Genomic DNA, 22,487 nt, shown 5'->3' on the forward strand with positions numbered 1-22,487 from the left:
CGAGGGCTCCGAGGCAGCGGCCGCCCCCACCCCGCCCCGCACGGCGGCTGCGTAACGAGCTGCGCGCCGATTGGCCGGCGCCCTGCGGCGGGCGGCGCCCATTGGCTGCGGCGGGGAGCCGCCCCGCCCTGATTGGCCCGCCGCCCCTGCGCTTCGCGTCTCCACCAGCGCAGGCAGATTGTGGTGGAGCGCCCGGCGGCGGGGATGCAAGGTTCGTGCCGCCGCGCCCTCTCCATCGGTTCCTACTCAATCCCGGCTCCCTTCACCCGCGGCAGCGCGAGGCCGTCTCGGCGGGGTTGATTTTCAATTTATTTATTTTTTTATTTATTTTTGGCGTGCCCGCGGGGCGGGGCGCCGCCGCTGGGCAGCGGTGGGGCGGGGGAGGGGCGCGGGCGCGGCCGTTGGGCGCGCGCGCCGTTACCGCCCGCGCCGTTACCGCCCGAGCCGTTAGCGCCCGCCGCGGGGCGCAGGTTCCTTAAGAGCACCCAACGGCCAGCCCGGGCGGGGGCGGGCGCGCGCGGGCTCCGTCCCTTTGGAAACGCGTTATTTCCTTAATTTCTTTCTCCTGATATTTTTGGAAGGGGCCCTTTGTTGTGCGGCTGGAAAGCCTCTATGGAAATGTCCGTGCGGGGCTGTACAAAGGCTATTGTTCCGCAGAAGTTTGTGGCGATAGCGGCCCCCCGGGTAGCCCTGGGACGGGCCCGCTGCAGATGTGACAGGAACGGGCGCCTTTCCCTCGTCCGGAGCCCCGAAACCCTGAGGTGCCACCAGTGCAGCTCGGTAAAATTTTAAAAAACAAAAACAAAAAAAGTAGTTATCCCTGCATTTCCGTGGGGTTACTTTTCTCTCTTTGGTTTGGGTTTTATGAGTATTCCTCAGACTTGGGATGCGAGCGCTGTATCTCCTGTGTGTGCTGCTGACACCTCGCATAGTGTTTTGTGGTAGAGAATCGGCTAAAATGAACTTCAAAAAGGCCGTATTTAGGCTGCATTATCTTTTAAATATGTATGTATTTTCCCAAAACATTTAATAGTGTGGTATGTGCGTATTAAATTACAAATTTGCAATCTACTTACACAGATTCCTGATGAAACTCCTGATTTATTTGTGTAAATTCTTTCAGTAGATTTGCCAAATATCAAGTTATTGACTTAAATTTGATTTTGTATTTTCAATCTAGGATACTAATTTATGGCTAATTAGAAAAAAATCTTCATGTATTATAATAGTAACATGTTTTGTTTGGTTTAAGGGCAGAATAACAAAGTTAAACGCTGTTTTGTTTTTTATCTTGTGAGCCTCTTTTATGCTTTAAGGATGCACAGTGGTTCTATATTATTTTGCAACTTACATCTAATCTAATCTTGTCTCTGCTTTTTCCTGAGATTTTAGTGAGCTGTGTCTAATATACTTATTCTGAGCATTTCATTGATATTTCATGTTAAAAAAATGCATCTTTTAGAGTTCTAAACTTTTGAACAGTTTTCATAGAAAAAATGCTATTTTTGATCAAGATATATTTTGCAACAGAAAAATCTTCTGATATATTTTGGAACTTCTTTTGTGACATTTGAACTCAGTAACATTTTGTTTATACTTGGTTAATTTGCTTTGTTTTCAATCTTGATCTTCATATTTATTAGTTAGAAACTTAAACATACTGTTATGTCCCTGATCTCAGGCAATACATTAAATTATAGTATGTTCGCAAATCACTTCCCTTACAAGTGAGCAGTAGTAAATGTTAAGATACAATAGCTGATTTGACCAGGTCTAAGGTTCTGATTATTCTTTCAAATAAAATTGCTACTGACTTGAGAAAAACAGAACATTTAACATGGTTTATTTAAAAATTTGGGCTAAAATCACCGTGGCTGTTAGCGAAGCCAGCGTGATCATCACTGCTGAGCTTAGTAGAGATACTGTTTGCTCGTTGTCATACCCTGTTTGATGAGTGGGAACTGGTAGTTGCATAATGATGCTTGTGGATAAGGGCCTATTAAATCTAGGCCTAAAAACTTCAGCTTGGTTCAGAGCCTGAAGCTCTAGGATAAGTAGCAGAGGGTTCCTGTGGAATCGAGGAGGATTTTCTTTCACCTGGACTCTGAAGCAGTAGTGTAGCCTCCCCGCAGCGCCGTAAGCAGCGTGTGGGAAGTAGCCCAGGGAGCTGCACTGCTGCAGATCCACTGATTGCAACCTCCCATCCCCTCCCAATCATATGCAGGGAGCTGGGCTGCAGCAATGTGATCCTTTCTAGAAAAATAACGAGTGGAAGCTGCACCTGTTGCAGCATGAGCAATTTGTCAGCTCCTAGGAAAAATTGGGGATACCTGCTGATGTCTTGTGAAATCATCTGTGTTGTTGACAACAATAGATATCCAATGATAACTGAATTTATCAGAATATGGTATTCGAATGATTGTGAATACACAACTGCTTGGGAAATATAGAGGGCTACATATAAAATATTCCTTTTATTTTGCAGTAAACGTAAGTTCTTTATGCAAGTGGTATGTACTGGTAAATAAAATCTAGTACCTGCTGCTTAAAAGTAGAAATGTCATCCATAAGTGCTTTTTTACTGTATTTTAATTTCATTGTATTATGCTGTATATAATTTTTACATTTTATATGAACTCTATCAGAGTGTTTTAAAAAAAATACCTAGTTGATTTCTGTTTTGAGAATCTTTGAGTGTAAATAGAAAAATTTGATTTCTAATAGCATGTAGCCACATCGTAGCCAGGAACTGCCTAATTGTGATGCTATCAGAAAAAAAAAAATCAAGAACTGCGGAGCTGAGTTACTCTGTTCTTTCTTTTCTCACCTGTATATCTATATGCTAGTGAGAAACGACATATTTAGTCTTTTCTCCCCTTTTCCCAGAGTCCCAGTGGCCTTATCCTGTGCCAAGTACAGATCCTGGAAGAGGAGGAGGAGCTAAACACTGCCCCCTTCCTTCTTCTTCTTTTTTTTTTTTTTTTTAAATTCTTATACCAATATTAGTAAATGTTAGCATGTGTAGATTATTTCCTAAAAGAAAAGCATGGGATAAGCAATTCTTCATTTTCCCAATGTGAATAGTTTGGGGCCTCTTAATCATCATTTTTTTCCTAAATAAACAAAGATAAAAATCAGGCTAGAAGAATTCTACTTTTATTTTCAACAGTAATTCAAAAAAATTATTTTCCCTTCCTTCCCCCTCTTTGTCCCCCTTAATTATACTGGCTGGATAATATTAAGACTCCAATATTTTCAAGGAGAGCTTTGTAGATGCAAAGTATTTGCTGTACAGAGATTACTGGAGAATCAGTGTCTAAGTAAATGTATAAGTTTATTTACAGCTATTATCTATCACTTTCCTACATCTGTGGCTGACGTTTTGCAGAATCAAAGGTTTAGTGGATTTTGTTTAGCTGGTCTTGTTGCTGTTCTTGTTTTCCCTTTATCCTGACTATTTTGCATGCACAAAGAATATTTTTGTGCTAAAGTTTGAGGGGTAATTGTATACTTTCAGGAGGTGTTTTTCTAGTGTGACTTATAGCACAACTTTCCATCCGTAGTAGCAAATTAAGTATAATTTTCACATTTAAATATATAAGGTGTTAAATGGGAAAACTTTTAATGACAGTTGTATGCCGTGTTTGTTTTGGAATGGTTGTTTTGAATGACCACAGAAAACTAATTCATAGTTTTTAAAGATTTGCAATTTTTTTAAAAAATCTACCCGTTATTTAGTAGATCTGCAGTATTATTGCAAAATACTTTACTTAATATGAAGTGCAATGTGCAAAATTTTCTGATAGTAGAGTTGCTCTAAGTAGAGAAATACTTTAAGTGGTACAGGGATTTTTATTGTCCTCTTGTTGCAATTAACTATGTTTATGAAATATGAATTTACATAACATCTGCCCTGTGGAGCTTGGTTTGCAAAGTAGAAGCGTTATGTCAAATGTATTATGTCAGGGGTAGGATAGACTGGAGTATAATCCAGGGGCAGGGAATCCATGAAATTAAGATCAATTTTCAAGGTTTTTAATTTTTTTTAATGTAAAATTTCTATGATGTTGAAAATTTTGTGCAGTAGATATGGACTTTTTTTCAATATTTTGAAATATTTCCAACTTTCAATTTAATTTTAGGACAGACTTAGTTGCATAGGCCCAACAAGATCCCTGACCCATAAATGGCTTGTCATATTCACTCCTTGCAGTTTCTAATTCCCCCTCCTCCTGCCCCCATTCCTTAACTGTTGAATAAACAGAAGGGACTGCATATGTGAAACTCAAGTGAAGTAGGAATTACACTCTAGCAGATTCTGTGCCAGGTTTTTTTAGAGAGAACAGGATTGTGTTTGCTGAAGCTCAAGGGTAAGGAGTTGCAGTGAGATGGATGAATCCGGTTAGATCCAAGATGTGGAATTAATCATTAAAGCTACAAGTTTCTCCTATTTGGTTGTCTCCTTATGACTGATCACTTCAGTGTACATTATGAGTCAGCAAGTAAACATTATTAGCTTAATGATTGCAAAGTTTTCTGATAAAGGGAAGACTTGTTGGTCACAAATATACTGTAATGTGATCTGCTTTCTTGTGAATTATATCTGTGGTTGTTTGGTCTACGGGATCCTGTGGCAGCAAGAGCACTTCCCTCTGTAATTTTGAAATGCCCTTCACCATTTGTAGTAGAGACAGTTGTTCTTGATGTGTTGCAGACCACTATCTCATTGTGCTAAGCATGGTATGAAGTGAGAACAAGAGTACTTCCTTCCCTCCAAAATAAGGCAAGAAGTTGGTAGAGATGGGAGATTCCAGGGAAGCAGACAAGTTCTGATTTCAATATTACCAACAATGTCACCAGTAAGACTTTTCTAAAGTTTTTTTAAGCAGAGACAAGTTCAAAGGAGGATGAGGAAGCCTGGCAGGTATTTATGCCTAGGTTCCTGCTCTGTGAGCTTGGGGAGATAAGGAAGCAGGTGCTTCATGAAAAATGTCATATTGTATCATGGACCAACTTGAGGCAAGAGTATCTTTTAGTAATAATGAAATATAGGCACAATAGGGAGAGACCATAAAAAGCCTTAAAAATAATTGTGTATGTCTCATCCCACTTTTCATATACCACCTATCTTAAATGGTAAGCTTGTTAGATCTGGCACTGTCCTTTAGGGCAGGAACTGTATAATGTATAAGGTATCAACTTAACTGGCACATACGAATATGCAACATTTGATACATGGATATTATTCTGAAACATGTGCATTGAGCAGTCAAAATGTACTGCAGATTTTGGTGCACATTATTCATAAATGAATAACTGAACTGAGATTTTATTTAGTCTATCTTGAAAAGTGTCATGTGACTGCGCAGTTAAATGGTATACCCAGTGCAGTGTTACAGCTGCAAGCATAAGCTAGTTATACCAATGGATATTTTTTTTAACCTAGTTGTACAAACTTATTTTTTAAATCCTTTTGCAATAGATATTAATAGTTTTTTCCCTAAGTTTCATTCTTGAGGTTGTTAATGTGTTTGTTGGCTTGTACTTGCCGCTCCTCTAGTACTCCAGCAACAATGGAATAATGTTAACAAGATGTATGTGCAGTGGAGTTTAAATAGAGAGACTTGGCTTTGCATATTGAGTGTACGAGCATACCTGCTTTTTTCTTTTTGGAAATGGTGGGCTTAAATGCTCATTGCTTTATGAATGCCCTCAATAATTTTGCTATGGATAATGACAGCAAAAATAACAATGAGCATTATGATGAAAGAATAGCAGTAGTCTGTTCTGTGTTTTACTTCACAATTTTACAAGACAGAGTCAAAATATTAACCTAAGTGTTATGTCCTGGTGAAAGCATATCGCTAAAACTCCTTTGTCACATGCAGATACTCAATCCAGCATTCTGCTGACCCTTGACAGGCAGACTTTCTTGTTAAATGTCCTGCTACTGATATTTGCAAGTTGTTATAGTTGCTGGATCAGAGAGCAAAATAATGATGACTACATGTTACAGATAATAGCAGAGAACAGTTTGTATTATCATAGAGGTGGTTTAATCTGATGAAGAAAAGAGTCAAAACTGGTTAATTATCTCTGCTTTGGGTTAGTGTTTAATAAAATGGGAATAGTCATCATAATAAAAGGTACTTCAAAACTTATTAAATATTTCTGAAGTACTTATGAATCATAGTTAAAAATAATTGCCTAGTAAATTGTCTACATAATAAAATGTAAAAATAAGAGATCTAGACTATACTAAGCTTTATAATTATTTAAATAGGTATCTGTAGTTTAGGTAAATACCTACACTGAGAGAAGTAACAATCATTGTAAGTAAATAATTCTTTAGGAGAGTAACTGCTTGCACAACTAAATTATTTATATTGAGGTTTTCAGTTTGCTTGTTTAAAATTGTTTTTAAATTTATGATATAGGCTTTGATTTAAATCAGGCATCTTACTAGTTTGTGCTGTAAATGTTCAAAATTTATCAGCAACACAGACGCTGTGAACACAAAAGACATTCTTGGCAAGACTTGTAAAATGTAATGTCAGTATTTTTCTCTAAAAATTTAGAAAAAAAAATTTCCTCTGACGACTTGTAGCACTTGATATCTGGGGAAGAAAAATAAAACACCAACAAAAACCCAAGCTGCAAATGATCATAGCCAACAGACTAATGGTTGACTCTTCCAGTAGCTTTTAATATAGAAATGAATGGCCTAAATAGAGTTGTTGCTCACTCATGGCTAAATAGACATTTGTCTTTAGAATCTGAGAAATATTTGTCATTTCTTTTCTAGAATAAATAATAGCAACCTCTTTGAAATAAAAAGGGTTGATAACTTTTCCCTATTGCTTTTGTTGATAACATGATAATTGAATTACATTGAATAATGATACAAAGAGCAGTAACTTGAGAATACTGAATAATTTTGCATTAACAGCACAAATTCTGCATAACTGTAAGGACTTTTCTAAAGATTTTTATTCATTTATCGTCCTGCCTAGCAATTAGATATAAACAAAAGCTCTTCTTAAGTCATCTTCATGCTTGATCAATTGGTGTTTGTTTTTTTTCTTCTGTTTCAAAAAATGTAAGTCGAGAATTTTTTTTTCAGTCAGGACAGAAATTTAGATCAAAGTTTCCAGAATTTCTCTTATTTGCATGGCAAGCCAAGAATATGAAGAGGTACACAGGTACATCTGTGACCTCAGTAGATTGTATTTGTGTGCAACCTTGAAATCTGCACAAGGCCAGAGCTAAGAATCTGCAAGCTGTGTGTACTCAAACAATCTCTGATTGCCAGCAATTTTGCATGGATCTCATTGGATCTATGTTACCAAATAGCACCTTGGATGTGGGAGCCGTAGTCTTATAAATAGGTAAGCAGACTAAAGACACGGTGTACAGTCCTTTCTGCATACTCTTGAGGGGACTCCCAAGAAGAAGGACATACATTCTGTTCTCACCGCACTTTGGGACTGTTCACTGCTTCCTGGGGCGCACATATTCTCAGAGCTTTTCCCCAAATTAAGTGCTGGGTGTCTGCCTGCGAAATGAGAAGGTTTGTCCTGGAGAGTGACTAACTAGCCTGTTACTTCTTGTCAAGAAAGCTTGCAAATATGGATCTGATTTGTACCCACAGAGACACAGAGATTTGTGCTTTAAGTAATAGTGTTTTATATTGTGATTTATGTCTGCATCCTTGAACAGTAAATACGGGATTAAATACGTAGGAACTATAGCTAGTTACATGAAAATGAGAAATTGCCATTAAATTATTTAGTTTTAATAAATGAAAAAAAAATTACCATCCCTTAATGTATGGGTAACTAAACTAACTTTCATATTCTGTTAGAATTAATGTTTTGTAAACTGTTGAATTACTGTTTGAATGATCCATATTTTAACTGTAGTTTTATATCTCCTCATTTTCATTCTTACTCAAAATATCTTTAAATAGAGTCTAAGAAATAACTTATGAGTAATTACTCTGATAAATTAGTACTGCACTTGGAAAGTGTAGTCAATAATCATGTTTCCTATCGCCTCCAAAAAAGAATCCATTATTTTCTGAACTGTTCACAATGTTGTTTGGTCTGTTTTTCATGTACCCACTTTATTGACCAGAATGTCAGTGGAGACTTTGCTTAAATGTATTATTTTTTTTCCTTATTCCCCCCGCCCATTCCCGCGTACACCTGTTCATCCAAGTCTTTTGGGCCAAACTTTGGTTTATTTGGTTCAGGATTATTTATTTATTTATTTTTCTCTTAGTTTAGTTAACTGCTTGTTACCAGCAGTTCTGGCACACCCTGTTGTTTTCTGTAGAATACGTGCTGAAAAAGTCTTGGTTCCAATGGCAAAGAGTTTATGTAGCTTGGAGTTGGATTAACTGTTGCAGTAGCTCATGATAAACATCTGTTGCAGTACTCCCAGATGAGAACATTGCTTTCAAAAGTATTTACAGCACATTTTGAACCCATGCACTTTTCTTTTTTTGTCCAGTTATTAAATTTTTTAAAAAGCACGTAAATCCAACATCTATCTTAGTGATTGTGTTTATTTTATGATACAGAGAAGGAAATGTGAGTATTGAATTATTGTTCAAGTGTTGGAGCCCCAAATTCTTACTGAAGCGCAGAAGCATGTGCATTTGCTAATAAAAATCCGCTGCAGGAGTCAGCTTCTGGGAGCGCTGCCATGTGTGTCAGTGTTCCTCTTGCGAATGTTCAGTTGAGGCCTTTGGATGCTGTTAGTGTGTATGTTTTCCTCATGTTCTAAATTTGGCAAGATAAGACTTGCTGCCCTGTACTGCTAGGGAGGAGTTGAATTTTACTTAAAGCTGGAAACTGGACACAAGTATTTTGTCTTAAGGTTTTGGCAAATGGAGCTTGGTGAGGAAAATTTCTGCCATTTCCTTTGAATTTTTATGAAGTAAATTCAAGATTAAGTGGATCAAAGTACGATACTTTCCAAAACAATTACTTTTGAAGTTAAATCCTTCATCAGTCTATACTTGATGTATTTGAGGATTGGTATCCACATCAAGTCTTAATAGACTTTTGGAAAAGCTCAATACCTCTTCCCCTGCCTTATTCCTTCTCCTCCCTCCCCTGGAAAAGCTCACAAAACCTAACTGTCCTTAGTGCCTGTGAGAAAATAACATGGGGAAAAGAGGAGAGAATAACTTAAATGGTAGGTGTTTCCCTATAAATAATTTTTCTTTGTTATGCTAATAAGGCTGATACTTTTCACTGAATTCATATTCAAAGAATTTTCACCTATACTTCTCAGCAGGTGTAAAATGCTTTGTATTGAACTTTCCACACTTTTTATTTCCTACCAGTATCAAAGAAAATATCTGAGCACTTTACACATATACTAGTTGCCACAGAATTACTTTTATTTGCATAGTAGTCTATGAAATGTAGATGATCAAGCAGAGAACTTCTGGGCACAAGCAAAGTTGTAACATGCAAAAATCTCTAGCTTTATTTCCTGTTGATTTTTTTTGGTTTGGCAGAAACACTTTCAGTAGCAATAAGTCTGTAAGAAGAGCTGTTCTGATTCAGGTCAAGACTGCATCTAACTCAATATCCTGTCTCTGATAGTGACCAGCAGCAGATATCTAGGGAAGGATATAAGGACACAGCAAAAATAATGATAAAAAAGGTAAGGTGAGATTTCTTAGTTTACCAGTTACATGGTAGTACTGGCTCTTTTAAGATCAGTCTCCTAAACTTAATGCTGAAATGCCAGATGTATACTCCAAATGCCATTATCAAACCTTTGTTTTGAAGACTGTTACAGTGATATGGGGCCAAAAGAATAAAAAAAAATCTGAAAATAATGCATAACATGTAAAATAGAAGTAAAAGGAATAGACCAGCAAAAGAAGAAAGTACAATTGTAATCCCTACATAATGTTAAAAATGGTAGAAAAGGAATAGTCATCTAAAAAGATAGTGGAAATGCTATATCGATGTATGTAGGGGAATGAACTGAAACCATAAAAATGTGATCTAATTTTATTTTTTGTTTATTTGGAAGTGGATCCTCCCACCAGTTTTTATTTTTCTGTTTTGGCCTGTTTCACAAGAGGTGAGGGCTTCTCCTCCTTGCTCTAGTGTGTTTGTAGCCACCACCTGTGTCCCTCTGATGTATGGGGGAAAGAAAAGGCATGCAGTGAGGGTGGGTCGTGCTAGTGGGCCTGGGCCAGGGCCTGGTGAAGAAGGGTGGTGGAGTGAAGCACAAGAGCAGAAATGCATGGAGCTGCACTTTTACTTGTAAGCTTCGTTTTCTGGGAAAGGGGGAAAGCAAATGTTGAGAGAGAGTTTGTATGACAGCTCTAGGAACTTTGGTGTTCTTGCAGGTTAACATCTGTTTACTCAAAAAAAAACCCAAAACAACAAAAACCTGTCCTTCCTATGTGCAGTGAATATATTCTGCAGGTTTCCACTCTTTCATAGCATTGCTGTACTCTTCCAGAGTTCAAGACCTGCATGTTTTATTTGTTTTTACTCTGGTTTCTGTTTTATGGCACACCTTGTTTGAACTTGCAGCCATTGTGCAGCCATTACTATAAGGCATCTAACCTAGTAACTTACAAGTGCATAAATGGTAAATAGTAATACTGGTTTCTCTTTGGGTTGATTAAAAGATATGTCTAAGAAGGCTTGTTCTTGGGTCACTTTTTAATGCTCTAGAGCAGAAAGCGCAATCATTATAACATTGCTAACATACAGATGTACAGATGTAATGATACTGCTGTTTGTGCTTTAAATGACAGACATGAAAATGTTATGATTAGGGTTTTGCTGCTGTAACATTCACCAAGGCAAGGCAGGTTTTTGGAAGATGTGTTGGATACTGTTACAGACTGTGTCTAAAGTGAATTCAGGAATAATGTTGAGGAGGGGGAGGTGTTAAAATGGGTTGCTTAACAAAGTTGTATTGCAAGTTAGTATCAAACCCGATGAAGCTGTATTTTCCTGTGTGGTCAGGACAGAGAAGATGGTGCTTTTGAGTGCATAATAAAGGTAAAAAACCCAATGGACATAATCTGAATTTAAACACAATGAGCATAATCCTGTGAACAAGGGGATGTAGACAACCAGAGGAATGACGGTGCTTTAAGATGACCCGGTCGAAAGTGTAGCTTCATCAGTTAGGTAAATACGAGGCAAATGAATTGTTTCAGTTTGCAGGGAAAGTAGGTACAAGGTCAAGTAACTACAAACTGGTCATTAATAATTTGATACTATATAATAGATATATCAGCATTAATGTATAATATGTTTATATTTATATATATATAATATTAGGAAAAAAAATTTTAAGAGTAAAATTCTCATAATACAGGACAGGCTGCCCAGAGAGGTTGTGGAGTTTCCTTCTCTGGAGATCTTCCAAACCTGCTTTGATGTCACCATGTGCTACATGCTCTAGGTGTCCCTGCTGGAACAGGGTGGGTTGAACTAGATCATCTCTAGAGGTCCTTTCCAATCTCAACCATTCTGTGATTCTGTGTAATGCTTTTCAGGGTAATGCGACCCTTTTAGTAGGATTATATGAATTTGTTGCTTTCTCAGATACTCAGAAGACTTTTCAGAGACTAATAGTTCTTAAGGGTAGGGAGTCCAGAGTCTGATGCTGTTTTATCTTGAAAGTATATTATAAAATTGTGAAAGGTGCCAATTTCTAATTTACACCACCTGCTGATCGCTGCATGATGCTAATATGTCAGCTCTGAATGAACCAGGTGTTAAACTACTGTAATGATGCCCCTTTCTTCTCTTGTTCTTGCCCTACTGTATAGAACGATATAGACTATTACTTTTGAGACAGGAATAGTAGAAAACTGAACTATGCTCTTTCTGTGAAAGGAAGTTTGCCTTTTTCACTCGTTATCTGTGCTCCTAAAAAGCCGACATCTTAGTGATCTCTTTATTAGTAAACTTAAAATGGAATTTCCAGTTTCTAATCTCAATGGGGAAATATCTGAGCTCTAGTAATGTGTACATAAAAGAATTTCAAAATGAAATCTAGCATATACTTCTTACTCTTACTTTCTTTTTTTTTTGGTTTTAATCAACAGGCTTATAAAATTGACATGTAAACATTTTGCTTTTTGTCCCTATGATAATGAAATTTTGTTTATTTGTTGTGCAAATACCCTAACTAGCAAATATCCTTCAACTTCAACTAGAGGATGTGTTTTTAAAGCACACAGAGGATTTTTTAGGTATGGCTTTGTATTTTCTTTTCTGATACATAAATCAACATTTGCCTATGAGCTTTTAGAAGTCCTTTTTAAACATCCACATGGTTCCTTGGAATGGACAGATAATGGATGTATTGTGTATTTATTTTGTATTCTTAACATAAACAGAGTTATGCTTTGATTTCAAGCCGAATGCATCTTCAGTATGAAATAATGTTAGTGTTCCTATATGCTTGTAGTTTCAGTTGACTTTCAGAAGAAGAATCCTCAGCGCCAGAGGAAACTGATGCCATCCTTGCACATTGACTTGCAGTAACTTTTTACACTGAAACTTTATTACCTTACATAATTCCATTATGGTTTATTTAGTAAACGTAAATAGCTCTGTGCTTCTGATTCTTAAATGTCTCATCTATTTCTGCTGAACTGTTAATGGATCTGTTAGTATTGTTAAAGTATTAATAGAAGAACTGTAATTGTTCTGTTGTAATTGTATTGAGCCTAGAAAAGCATTCTCATAGAATATTAATGAGCATCTTTTTATATGTATGAATGATTGTTCTTAGGAAAGAAAAATTAAGCTGCCAAAATAAAAAAGTACCAGTCTAGAGAAACATAATGATGGAAATCAATAAGCCTTCGATTTGGTCTTTAGCTCTGTCGCTCCTCCTCTCTTAACCCCATTTGTACTTTTTGTAGGTATTACAAGAAATCTGCTATGGGCCATATGTGGCTCAGTACCTTGCAACAAGAGGGGATTGGAATAGGAGTAGCAGTTTTAACAGTGTGTTTTCCTTTTTGTTTATCTCAATGTTAAATAATTTAACATTACTGAGTCTTAAAAACTGTGAGTATAGAACTAATACCTTATGCACCATTGAGATGAAATGGAAGCAATTTCCATTGCTATGCAAAATGCAAATTTTTTTTTTTTACAGAATTAACAATGTGTAGCTTTTGTGTGTGAAGCCCAAGTGTTTAAAATACTAGCAGAGGCTTATTTTCATTTTTGTCATTAAATATCTTATTACCATCTATTTGTTTTTTTCTTTCCTTTCTTCTGCAGTGCAAAAAAAAAAAAAAAAAAAAAAAAAAAAGCTGTTACCAGAATGTAGGAATTACAGAATTGCTGTAAACTGCCTTAAATCAATGACCTTCTGTTGACCTCTGCAACTGCTGGTGGGAGACATATTTTTCTTTGAGATCTGAGTTACCTTTGCGATTCTCTTTCTTTCATCAAATCTTAATCTTTATACTGAGTTGGTGACTCGCAAGCAAATTCATAATGTAAAAACAACTTAAAAATTACAGTTTTTTGTAAACATTGATATGGGGTGTCAGGACTTAAGGAAACTGAGAAACTCTTCCCTTGAGCATTTAAGCAGTAGAAATTTTTGTGATGTATGTATTATGATACAATTTCAGGAATGGTTGTGTTAACAGTTATTTGTAAATGAGCAAATAATCTAACATTACAATTCATGTCTTTTTGCTGAATCATAGAATGAGTGGCAAACTTTAAGCCAACTTTTAAGTTCATCATTCATCTTGTGTGGTTTCAAATGAGTTGCAGTTTATATTCTAAAATGTGCATTTTTTTCCCTCTCCAGTATGTAATTCCTTGTCATGCCTTATTTTCCACAGTCTAACATCAGTTTCTTTTTTGTCCGTTTAAAAATGGAACTTGAAAATCTGCAGTTTTATACTTTATATTATTCTGCTACCCTGAAGCTGTTTTTAGTGTCTTTATTGCAAGTAGACAGATGGTGATATTTGGTTTCCTGTCAGTTTTAATGAATATAGATAGGAGTGATAAGAACATTTGCTTCGTTTAGCAAACTTCCTTTTCTGGCTTTTAATTAATGAAGTGCTCACTGGTGTACCGCTGCTTTTGTATGTATTACAGTCAGATCTTATATATTATTCAACTCTTGGTGTTGCTTAATAAATAGAGGAAGAAACTTCTTTTTTTAATAGTACTTTAAAGTTTGCTTAGACCAACTTTGAAAATTACAGACGTCAAAAACGTATCATGCTTTTAAGACTCACCAAAACTGATTCTTTTGTTTCTTTGCATTTTAGAAATATTTTCTTTTAAAATTTCTGCTGACCTTTTATTATGGAGTGAATTACAGGAGAAAAAAGAGGAAAAGATGTTGGTTCTGCAGTTAATCCTGGGTATGAAATTTATTCAGTCCCAGTTCAGTTCTGTAGCAATTCTTGCATGGGACCTTACTCTATTTAAGAATTTGATTAAATGGAAAAGAAAATCCATGTTTTTTGAGCTTTCTGCTACACTTAGTTCTCCTTAACAGAATTAATCCTAACGTTTTATTTTCAGAAAAGTCCATTTCTGTGTTAGCTTAGCACAGACGTTATTTTAGATTCTCACAGACTATTTGTGTTTTTTCTCTCTCTCTCTCTCTCTCTTTACTTTGTTAACGCCCATCTTTGGTGTTTAATTCTTGATCTGTGTGTGTGTGTGTGTGTGTGTGTGTGCGCGCGCACCTTGTTAGATTCAATCGAATCAGTTAGATTCAATATTCGTGTGAGTAGCCAGACTTAAGTTATCGGTTTGACCTCTTCAATGGTAAGAATAAGCCTGTCTGTTTGCAAAAAAAATATTCAATGGATAAAGCACGAATAGTGCTTATAGATTAAAAAAAAAAATCTCTGTTTTAACTTTGTTGCTCTGATGGGTTTAACATCATACCAGATTGAGAGAAAATGATTAAAGATTTTGGGTGAAGAGTGATAGAAGAGTGGTGATTGGGAAGATGTATTTGACTATTTTTAACACTTGCAGACTAATTTTAAGCTTCATCAGCCATTTCAAAATCCACTATCTTATTATCACTGTTTTCTGTGGGGGAAAAAGTAGGTTCAGTTTTGTACTTCTGAAGGAAATCTTGTTTTGTTATAATATTTTTAGGATAGGATTTGGTTCCTTGATGATAAATGGGTATGGGAAAAAAGGTTTATTTTGGAAATACATTTTAAAATATCCCAACAGCCCTATCAAGAGCCATGAATAGCAGTTATTTTGTATTATTTCCTGTGTCTTTTTGGAGCTAACCAAATGCAAATTCTCTTCCTCTTGAAAACTTCACCTCATCAGTGAAAAATACCAATAATTTGAATGACTTAAAGCAACAGAAAATGTTTTCTCTGCATTTGGTTGGCAGAGGCAAAGAATGACATATTCATGTGTGAGATAATATAACCTCTGTAAACTAACAGTGTTTAAAGTTTTTGAAAAAGCCCCTTATTTTTGAACGTCACAATTAAAAACAAAAGAAAACTTTAAGAGCTGCCTTTGGCAGCTATATTCTGTAGATTCTCATAGCTTAACAGTTCTAATTCTGGTGTTGCTTTTTGCAAGAGTGGCTGTGAGAAGACTTGTTAACTGTAGTGCAAACAGAAACTGAGGAGCTTTATTAGTAGCTTCTATCTCAGTGCTCATGTTTGAGGTCACACTTATATTTTTTGGAGATCTTTTCTTCTGAACCAGAAGTGGATGGCGTTCCACATATAAATGCAGAAGTTTGGGATCATTTTTAATTTACTATCCTTTCAAAAGGTTTTTTTTTTTTTTTTTAAGGTGCATAGTGGTACCTTAAAGTTTCCAGGCAAGAACATTTTAATGGTGTAAGTTAGAATGTTGAAGTCATGTTTAATCATTTCTGATTCTCTGTCCCCATTCAGGAAACAGAACTGAATGTCTTTCCTCTTATAATAAAAGCATGCCTCTTTTAATGTGTCTGAAGTGCTGTGCACCACTGTATATGATATAAATATTTCTGCATTTCATATGAAATCCACATTTCAATTAATGTGAAACGCAGATTTGATTCAGACTGAATAAAACCATTGCCTCTGGAGAGAGTCCTTATTGTATATTTTTGGGGTTTATTTTTCTGTAGCTTTTGCTGCTTATTTTTTCAACTATTGTTGCATGTTTCTGCTTTTTCAATACTTAGCAAACTCTCCAGCAGTCATCTTACTCTGTCAGATCTCCAATCGTGAACCAGGAAGAAAAAAAAAGTCTTTGGAAAAGAAAAAACACAGGGCTTCATTCCCTTCCTATGCCCCATCATTTTGTCTCTATTTTTGAAGATACGAAGCAATTTAGCTCTACATTCTCCACCTTTCCTTTTTCCTAATCTGATCTTCTCCTTACAGAGTGAAATGAAAGGGAGATGCAGAAGAAAAGTTTATGAAGAAAGGAAAGAAAGAGAAAAATAGTGGAGAGGATCAGAACAGAGTTGACTTTTGTAAGAGAAGCTATCCAGAAAGCAAAACACATAGCTCCCCCTTTTTCTTTGTTTCCTTTTTTTTTTTTTTTTTTTTTTTTAATCCATCTCAGATACCGCTATTCCTAAATAAGTGGCAAAATGATATAATTTCTCAGTTGCTGTGAATAAGGGAGATCATAAGGAGGGTGAATTCAAAAAAAAAATTGTCTGTCTTCCAATGGGAAGCTCCGAGCTGAGCCCCAGGTTGCAGTGCCCAACTGTATTTTCTGTCACAAGACTTGAGGCCATGCCAGCCAGGTGGGAGTTGTGTTGAAGTGAAAATAGAGCAGATTGTGAAGTGGAATGGTAGTACAATGCAACTAGACTTCCACAATGTAGGCAGAGACTTATTTCATCCAGCAGGGATCTCTTGGAGAGCACTGAGACTACATTCTGTGCTGGAAATTGGTTGTTGGTGGTTTGGGCTTTGCATTTGGGGAAGAAAGCCAGTATAGAGGATGACTGTTCTCTGATTGCAGTGGGAGTGGGATCTACAGGTGTCTCACAGACAGTCTGACACCTTGGGAAGATATATTATTTGCTTCTGGGAAAACAGTAAATTGAAGCTTTTTAGATCTATAAATGAGCTTGTGGGTGCAAACATACCACAGAGTGACAGTTTGTATGGATATCTTCCATTGAGCTGTTGAATGCTGAGGATCAGGTAGAAGAGTATGAGGTGTTTATGTTTGTATTTTTATTATTAATATCGTTAAAAGAATCTTCCCTTTTTTCAAATTTTAGGACATACCAGTAAAATCCAGCTTGCCATTTCTGTATAAGGGTCTATTTTTGTGGTGTCTAACCTATCTTCTTTTTGTGGAAAAACAAAGGATGGATCTCTGTGACTAGCCAATGTTAAGATGTATTTTAGTTAAACAACTTGAAATCACTACTCACATGTTGTGGAATATTTTGAAATTCATTGAAAAAAAATACTCAAGGAGAAAGGAATTTCTCTGAAAATAATAGCTCAGTATGAGCATCTCTGCTCTGAGAACATGTGTGTGCATGCACGTGTGCACACACACACGCTCTGGCACTTTCTGATTCCCTGATATGCATCAATAACTAGTGTTTTTCTTCTAAAAGACTATGTAGATTGCTACTGAGGACCTGTATTAATCTGTTCTGTCAAACCCAAAGTTCTGAAAAAAAAATGCTTTAGAAATGTCAGTTATTTCTTCACTTGAGAACTTTTTAATTTTTCTAAATTGTGGTATGGGACTAAAGAAGGTTAACTGGGGCTAAGGGATGCTATGACTGCAGTTCGTATCTTGGATTTATTCAGAATATTTGTGCTTATTTGTTTCTGTATACTACGTGCAAAGGTATATTTTCACTATGTTTCAGTGTGTGGGCGAAACAGGCTCAGAATAGGAAGCACGTCTAAACCAAATAGGTTTTTAGTGAAAATACAAGTGCATTTGTCACTTTTTGGGCATGCATATTGTTTAATAATAGATATTTGTGGCATTATAACAAAAATTGGTGGGGGATTTTAAGTGGTAAAAGGATTGCTTGCTTGGGATTAGTGCTGTTTGTAGTAGCCAAAAGACTTGAAGGCAAATACAACAAGCTGGAAAATGATACTGTGTATCCTTAGTAGATAGAAAATGAAGATGAACGACTGTGATTGTATCTACTGCATGGAAAAATAATATATTCCTTAAAAATCTCTGTTGGGCTTGAGTCGCTTAAAATAACAATAAATGTGGGGGCTTAAAGTGAAAGATGGTGAAGAACATGGGAGGAAAATAACCCAGTAGTGATACATGAACAGGTTTGGTGGGGGAACATGATTGTCATCAGGACCAGTGGGGAGGAAAAAAGCAAATGAATAAGGGCTGAAGAGAGAATTTCGTTTATCATCTGTTTTTTTAATTTGCAAAACAGAAGTGGCAGAAATCTGGGAAGTCCTAGAAAGAATGGGATACAAATTGGTGATGATGCTGCACTGTGAAGTGCTGGACTGATGATGTTATCTATTGAGGCAAACAGTGTGAGACCAACCAAGTCTCTGAGGAGCATGAAGAATGAAATGATAGTTCTGCTGTAGTCATATTTATACAAATTCTACAGTACCATAAAATTTAAGATCAGTTTCACCTTAGAGAAATGTAGAATCTGAGCTGTCAGCATGAAGGTGATGTGTTTTGTTAAGGTCAAGGAAAAGGATGGGCACAGGAAAAAGCAGGATATCAGGATGTGAACTTTGGATGCTTGAGGAGGAGTCAGACTCATTTCTAGGAAGGGAGGGAGGATTGAAATGAAATACAAATAGGAAAGAATAGTCTTGCGAAGGTCAGGACCTTTTAAAAAAAATAGTGATTAATATTGAGAAAGGGCAAGTGAGTGTTTGGGGAGGACAAGGCTTACAGAAGCTTAGAAGAGGAAGAGTTTAGCACTGACTACAGTTTGTCAAATGGAGGTAGTGGAAACTAGGTTGTAGGACTGGAAAGTCAAGTCTGTTCGTTCTTAGATATGATTTATGCTTTGTTTTTAGGACCTTTAATGTATTCTTCCTTTGAGAATGATTGTTGTTCTTTCCATGCACTCCCCCCACCCCCCTTCCCATTTTTCCCTTCAGGTCAGAAATAGCACTTCATGTAATAATAAAAGAAATGAAGTTTATTTCTTGAAGGATAAATTTGTAGTATTAAAAAGTCAGCAGAGTTGTTTGCATTCTTCCACTTCTCCAACCAAGAAAATCCGTATGAAACTTATAATTACTTAAAAGTGACAGAAGGATTTTTCTTAAAATGGTCTTAGTGCTTTGAATGAGGAATGAATTCTGCCTATTACTTTTTTTTTCTTGCAATTTATCACAATATGTGATTCCCATTATTAGTGCATGTTTCTGAAAATCATGTTTCTTTATATTGGATTACAAAATTTTCAAGTTGAACATATAAAGTTATTAGGATTTGAAAATTAAGAACCAAACTTCCTGAAGTTTGTTTTATCCTTTCTGTTTTGGTAACAAAGATTTGTATTTTAGTGGTAGAAAGAAAATAATTCATTTTGTCAGGAAAGTGCAACTTAGTTCTAAGTGGTTGTCAGGATATGTCTAAAGCAAATACATAAAGATTAAAAGCAATCGTCTTATGTAAACATTCAGCAGAGTACAGGAAACCAATATTGAATCAACAGATAGTCAAGAAACTTTTGAGTAGGTTGCAGTAAATATCTTACCATGTATTTGCAAAATGATGTGGTCTAGTAAATTCGATGAGAGGTAAGCTGCCAGGAAGCAACCGAACATTGTTTTATGTGGTGATTTAGATATCAATAAACAAAATTTTGCCTTGGTTTCATTGGTTTAAAGTAATTAGAAGCCTTTGCAAAACTGCAAAGCAGGTTTTTTTCAAGGAAGCCCTGCTGCAGTGATAGTATCGGTTAAAGCACATTTTCTCCTAATTATCTGGGGAGTTGTGGAAGTAATATTTTGCTGTATTTGTTTAGGTGAGTAAAGCACAAGGATTGCTTTACGCTATTCTCAAAGTCAGGAGAACTCATTCGGCAGTCATGGGAATAGAAACCATATTTGATATCTTATGCATTGTTCCCTTTATGTTGAGCTGTGCCTTTTCTAACAGAGTGCTAATGTATGTAAATTAAGTAAAGATAATGAATGCTTCAGGTGTTATACTTTCCTCATGCAAAGATCGTAAATGCGCTCTGTATAAAAATAAGTATACAGAGGTCTATTAGAAGTATTTTTCGTAGTCTCATTTTCTAAGCAAGTATCAGTGCTTTCCAGAAATAAATCATTCGCTCTTTTATTCCTAATTCAGACTGATTGTATGTCATTTTCATAGAAGGGTTCTGACAGAAAGTTATCTTAATAGTAAAGGCTTTGTAGTTGGCTCTTTTAAAAGTCTCCTGCTGCTGGTCCATCAGGCTTCTGTGAGGGGACCAAGACACTGAATTCCCACGTGGTGTAAACAGTCCAAGGAGTCTTTGAACTGAGGTTTTCAATTGCTGCTTTGGATGCAGATCCACTGTTCAGAAATGTTTGTTGAAATTTGGAAACCTCCCAGCTGGACCAGTACTAACCTTCAGAGTCATCTGGGAGTTTAAATATTACTGTTCCCCAGGTCCCTTGGAAAGTACTAATTTTGATTTTCAGTTTAACCATTTGTATTCCGTGTAAGAGGAAAATCTGATAGGGGCTTCTCACAGTATAACTGCTTCTTGTTAACATGAGAAATGCACAGCTCTAGTAAACTCTACGTATATTTTTTGCTGGGTTAGCTTTGTCACAGCACTAGTATATTTTGGGGGGCAGGGATATCAAGTCCTATAGGACATTTTTTGTGCAGCTCCTTACTCTGTTTATAGGTTCTTTTCAGATCTATTTCTGTCTTGGTCCTTCAAATAATCATTTCCTGCGCTATCAGCAGTTTGGCTGCTTTCTCTTTTCTGGCCCAGTACTTCCTGCAGGCCTCAGTGAAGTTGCATCCATGTGATATAGCTGCTTGGTTAATTTGGCAGTAGTCCAGCCTGATTTATTTAAGTGTTGTAAGTAGTTTCAAATCTGTTGACTGTTTTGATCACCTGCTATTAAGTCTGTTGAGTGTTTTGATCACCAGCCACGAAGTCTTGACCACCAATTGGTTAGGCTCTTGCAGTTACTCATGGCACAGCATCTTTGTATTATTGATGATATGGTAACTTTGTAACAGACTTTGTAACTATTATGCAAGTTTCCCAAGTCATTAGAAGTGAGTTCTGTGCAAGCCCTCTGTGACCCTATCTTGAGGGAAGAGGTGGAGCGGATGCTCTCCAGTGGTCCTTTTCACCCAAAATTATTCTGGGCTTTTATATTAAGGTTTCCCCTTGTTTTTGTTGGCTATTTTTTCTTTCCAGAGTACTGCTGTTGCAGTGATCATCACTGGTGTTCTGGGGATCCAGAGTCTTTATTGCGTATTCAAGGTTGACCATTAGTTTAGTAGACGAGCTGTTACTCGTTAGTTGCCATTAATATTTACTTTGCTACATTCCCAACACAAGCAGTCACCTTCTATTGCTCATTAATTATAGATTTGATTGAAAACTAGATTTACCACTGAGGTTCTTGCTTATCCTCTCCTGTAACTTGTCAGCTCTGTATTGGTAATTATTTATGTATATATTAAGCATGTGCGCCTGTATCATGTATCAGCACATACTGTGTGTCCAATACTCTATTTCCTTAGTTGTGTACCCTCCTTGTACAAGACTTCGGGCTTCCTTTTTGTTAGTTTATTGCTTCTCTTGCTTCTTATTAGTGGCTCACACAGCTAAAAGAGCTACAGTTTCTGGTTTTCATACATTGCAAGGATCTATCTGACTGATTTCTTTGATATAGCTGTAGGATTTTTTTGAGCTGTGGAATTTGGAATTCAAATTTCTGTTTGTTTAGTTTGTCTTGTTAAATATATGAGTGAATTTTTGTGAAGATGAACATTACAAAAAAAAAAAAAAAAAAAAAAAGGTAAAATGTGGCATACCGTAGGAGTTGAAGTTTTCCCTTGGTGCAATTGGAAAGTAGTATTTCTTCCACCTGGTGTGTGAATGGATGTGGAGGAAAGAGTGGATACAAAAGATCTGATGGAAATTGAACCAGCTAGTTTTCCAGTTTAGCTGCCAGAAAAACTACCATATCATATGTAAAGCAGCCTGTTGCCACCAGAGGATTTGCCCCTCATATGGTGAAGTGAGTGGGGACTCTTGGGATATCAAGGGCATTTGGAACAGTCACAGAAAGGCAATGCCTCATTCCCTTAATTTTCTAGACATTTTTACTGATTAAAAAAAAAAAAGAGCTGACTGTGACATCTGTTTAAAATTTGGAAGGTGTAAACTACAAATAAAAAATGAAGTTGCTCGTGATTTAACATTTGTGTGTGTGCTCTTTAGTAACATATATAACACATCAGAGATTCGTGATCATTTTATACTATTTTTCCCTCCAA

General features: G+C 36.5%; 1 protein-coding gene across 2 annotated transcripts in view; it reads left to right on the forward strand.

Annotated features, from left to right (window-relative positions):
- The window catches only part of CTBP1 (C-terminal binding protein 1), a 173,796-nt gene that overhangs the window by 30,155 nt on the left and 121,154 nt on the right, over positions 1–22,487 (forward strand). The window contains exon 1 of one of the 2 annotated variants that reach the window (XM_088524954.1): positions 173–211. The exons of the other annotated variant lie outside the window; for it this stretch is intronic. Coding sequence (XP_088381080.1) covers positions 205–211 — 7 coding nt within the window. The 5' untranslated portion in view covers positions 173–204. Of the gene's footprint in view, positions 1–172; positions 212–22,487 lie in introns of those variants that run through there. 2 annotated transcript variants of the gene reach the window in all.

This window comes from Tinamus guttatus, unplaced genomic scaffold (genome assembly GCF_059628265.1).
Source record: "Tinamus guttatus ecotype Peru unplaced genomic scaffold, ASM5962826v1 Tinamus_guttatus_pri_ptg000218l, whole genome shotgun sequence".
Taxonomy (NCBI): Eukaryota; Metazoa; Chordata; class Aves; order Tinamiformes; family Tinamidae; genus Tinamus; species Tinamus guttatus.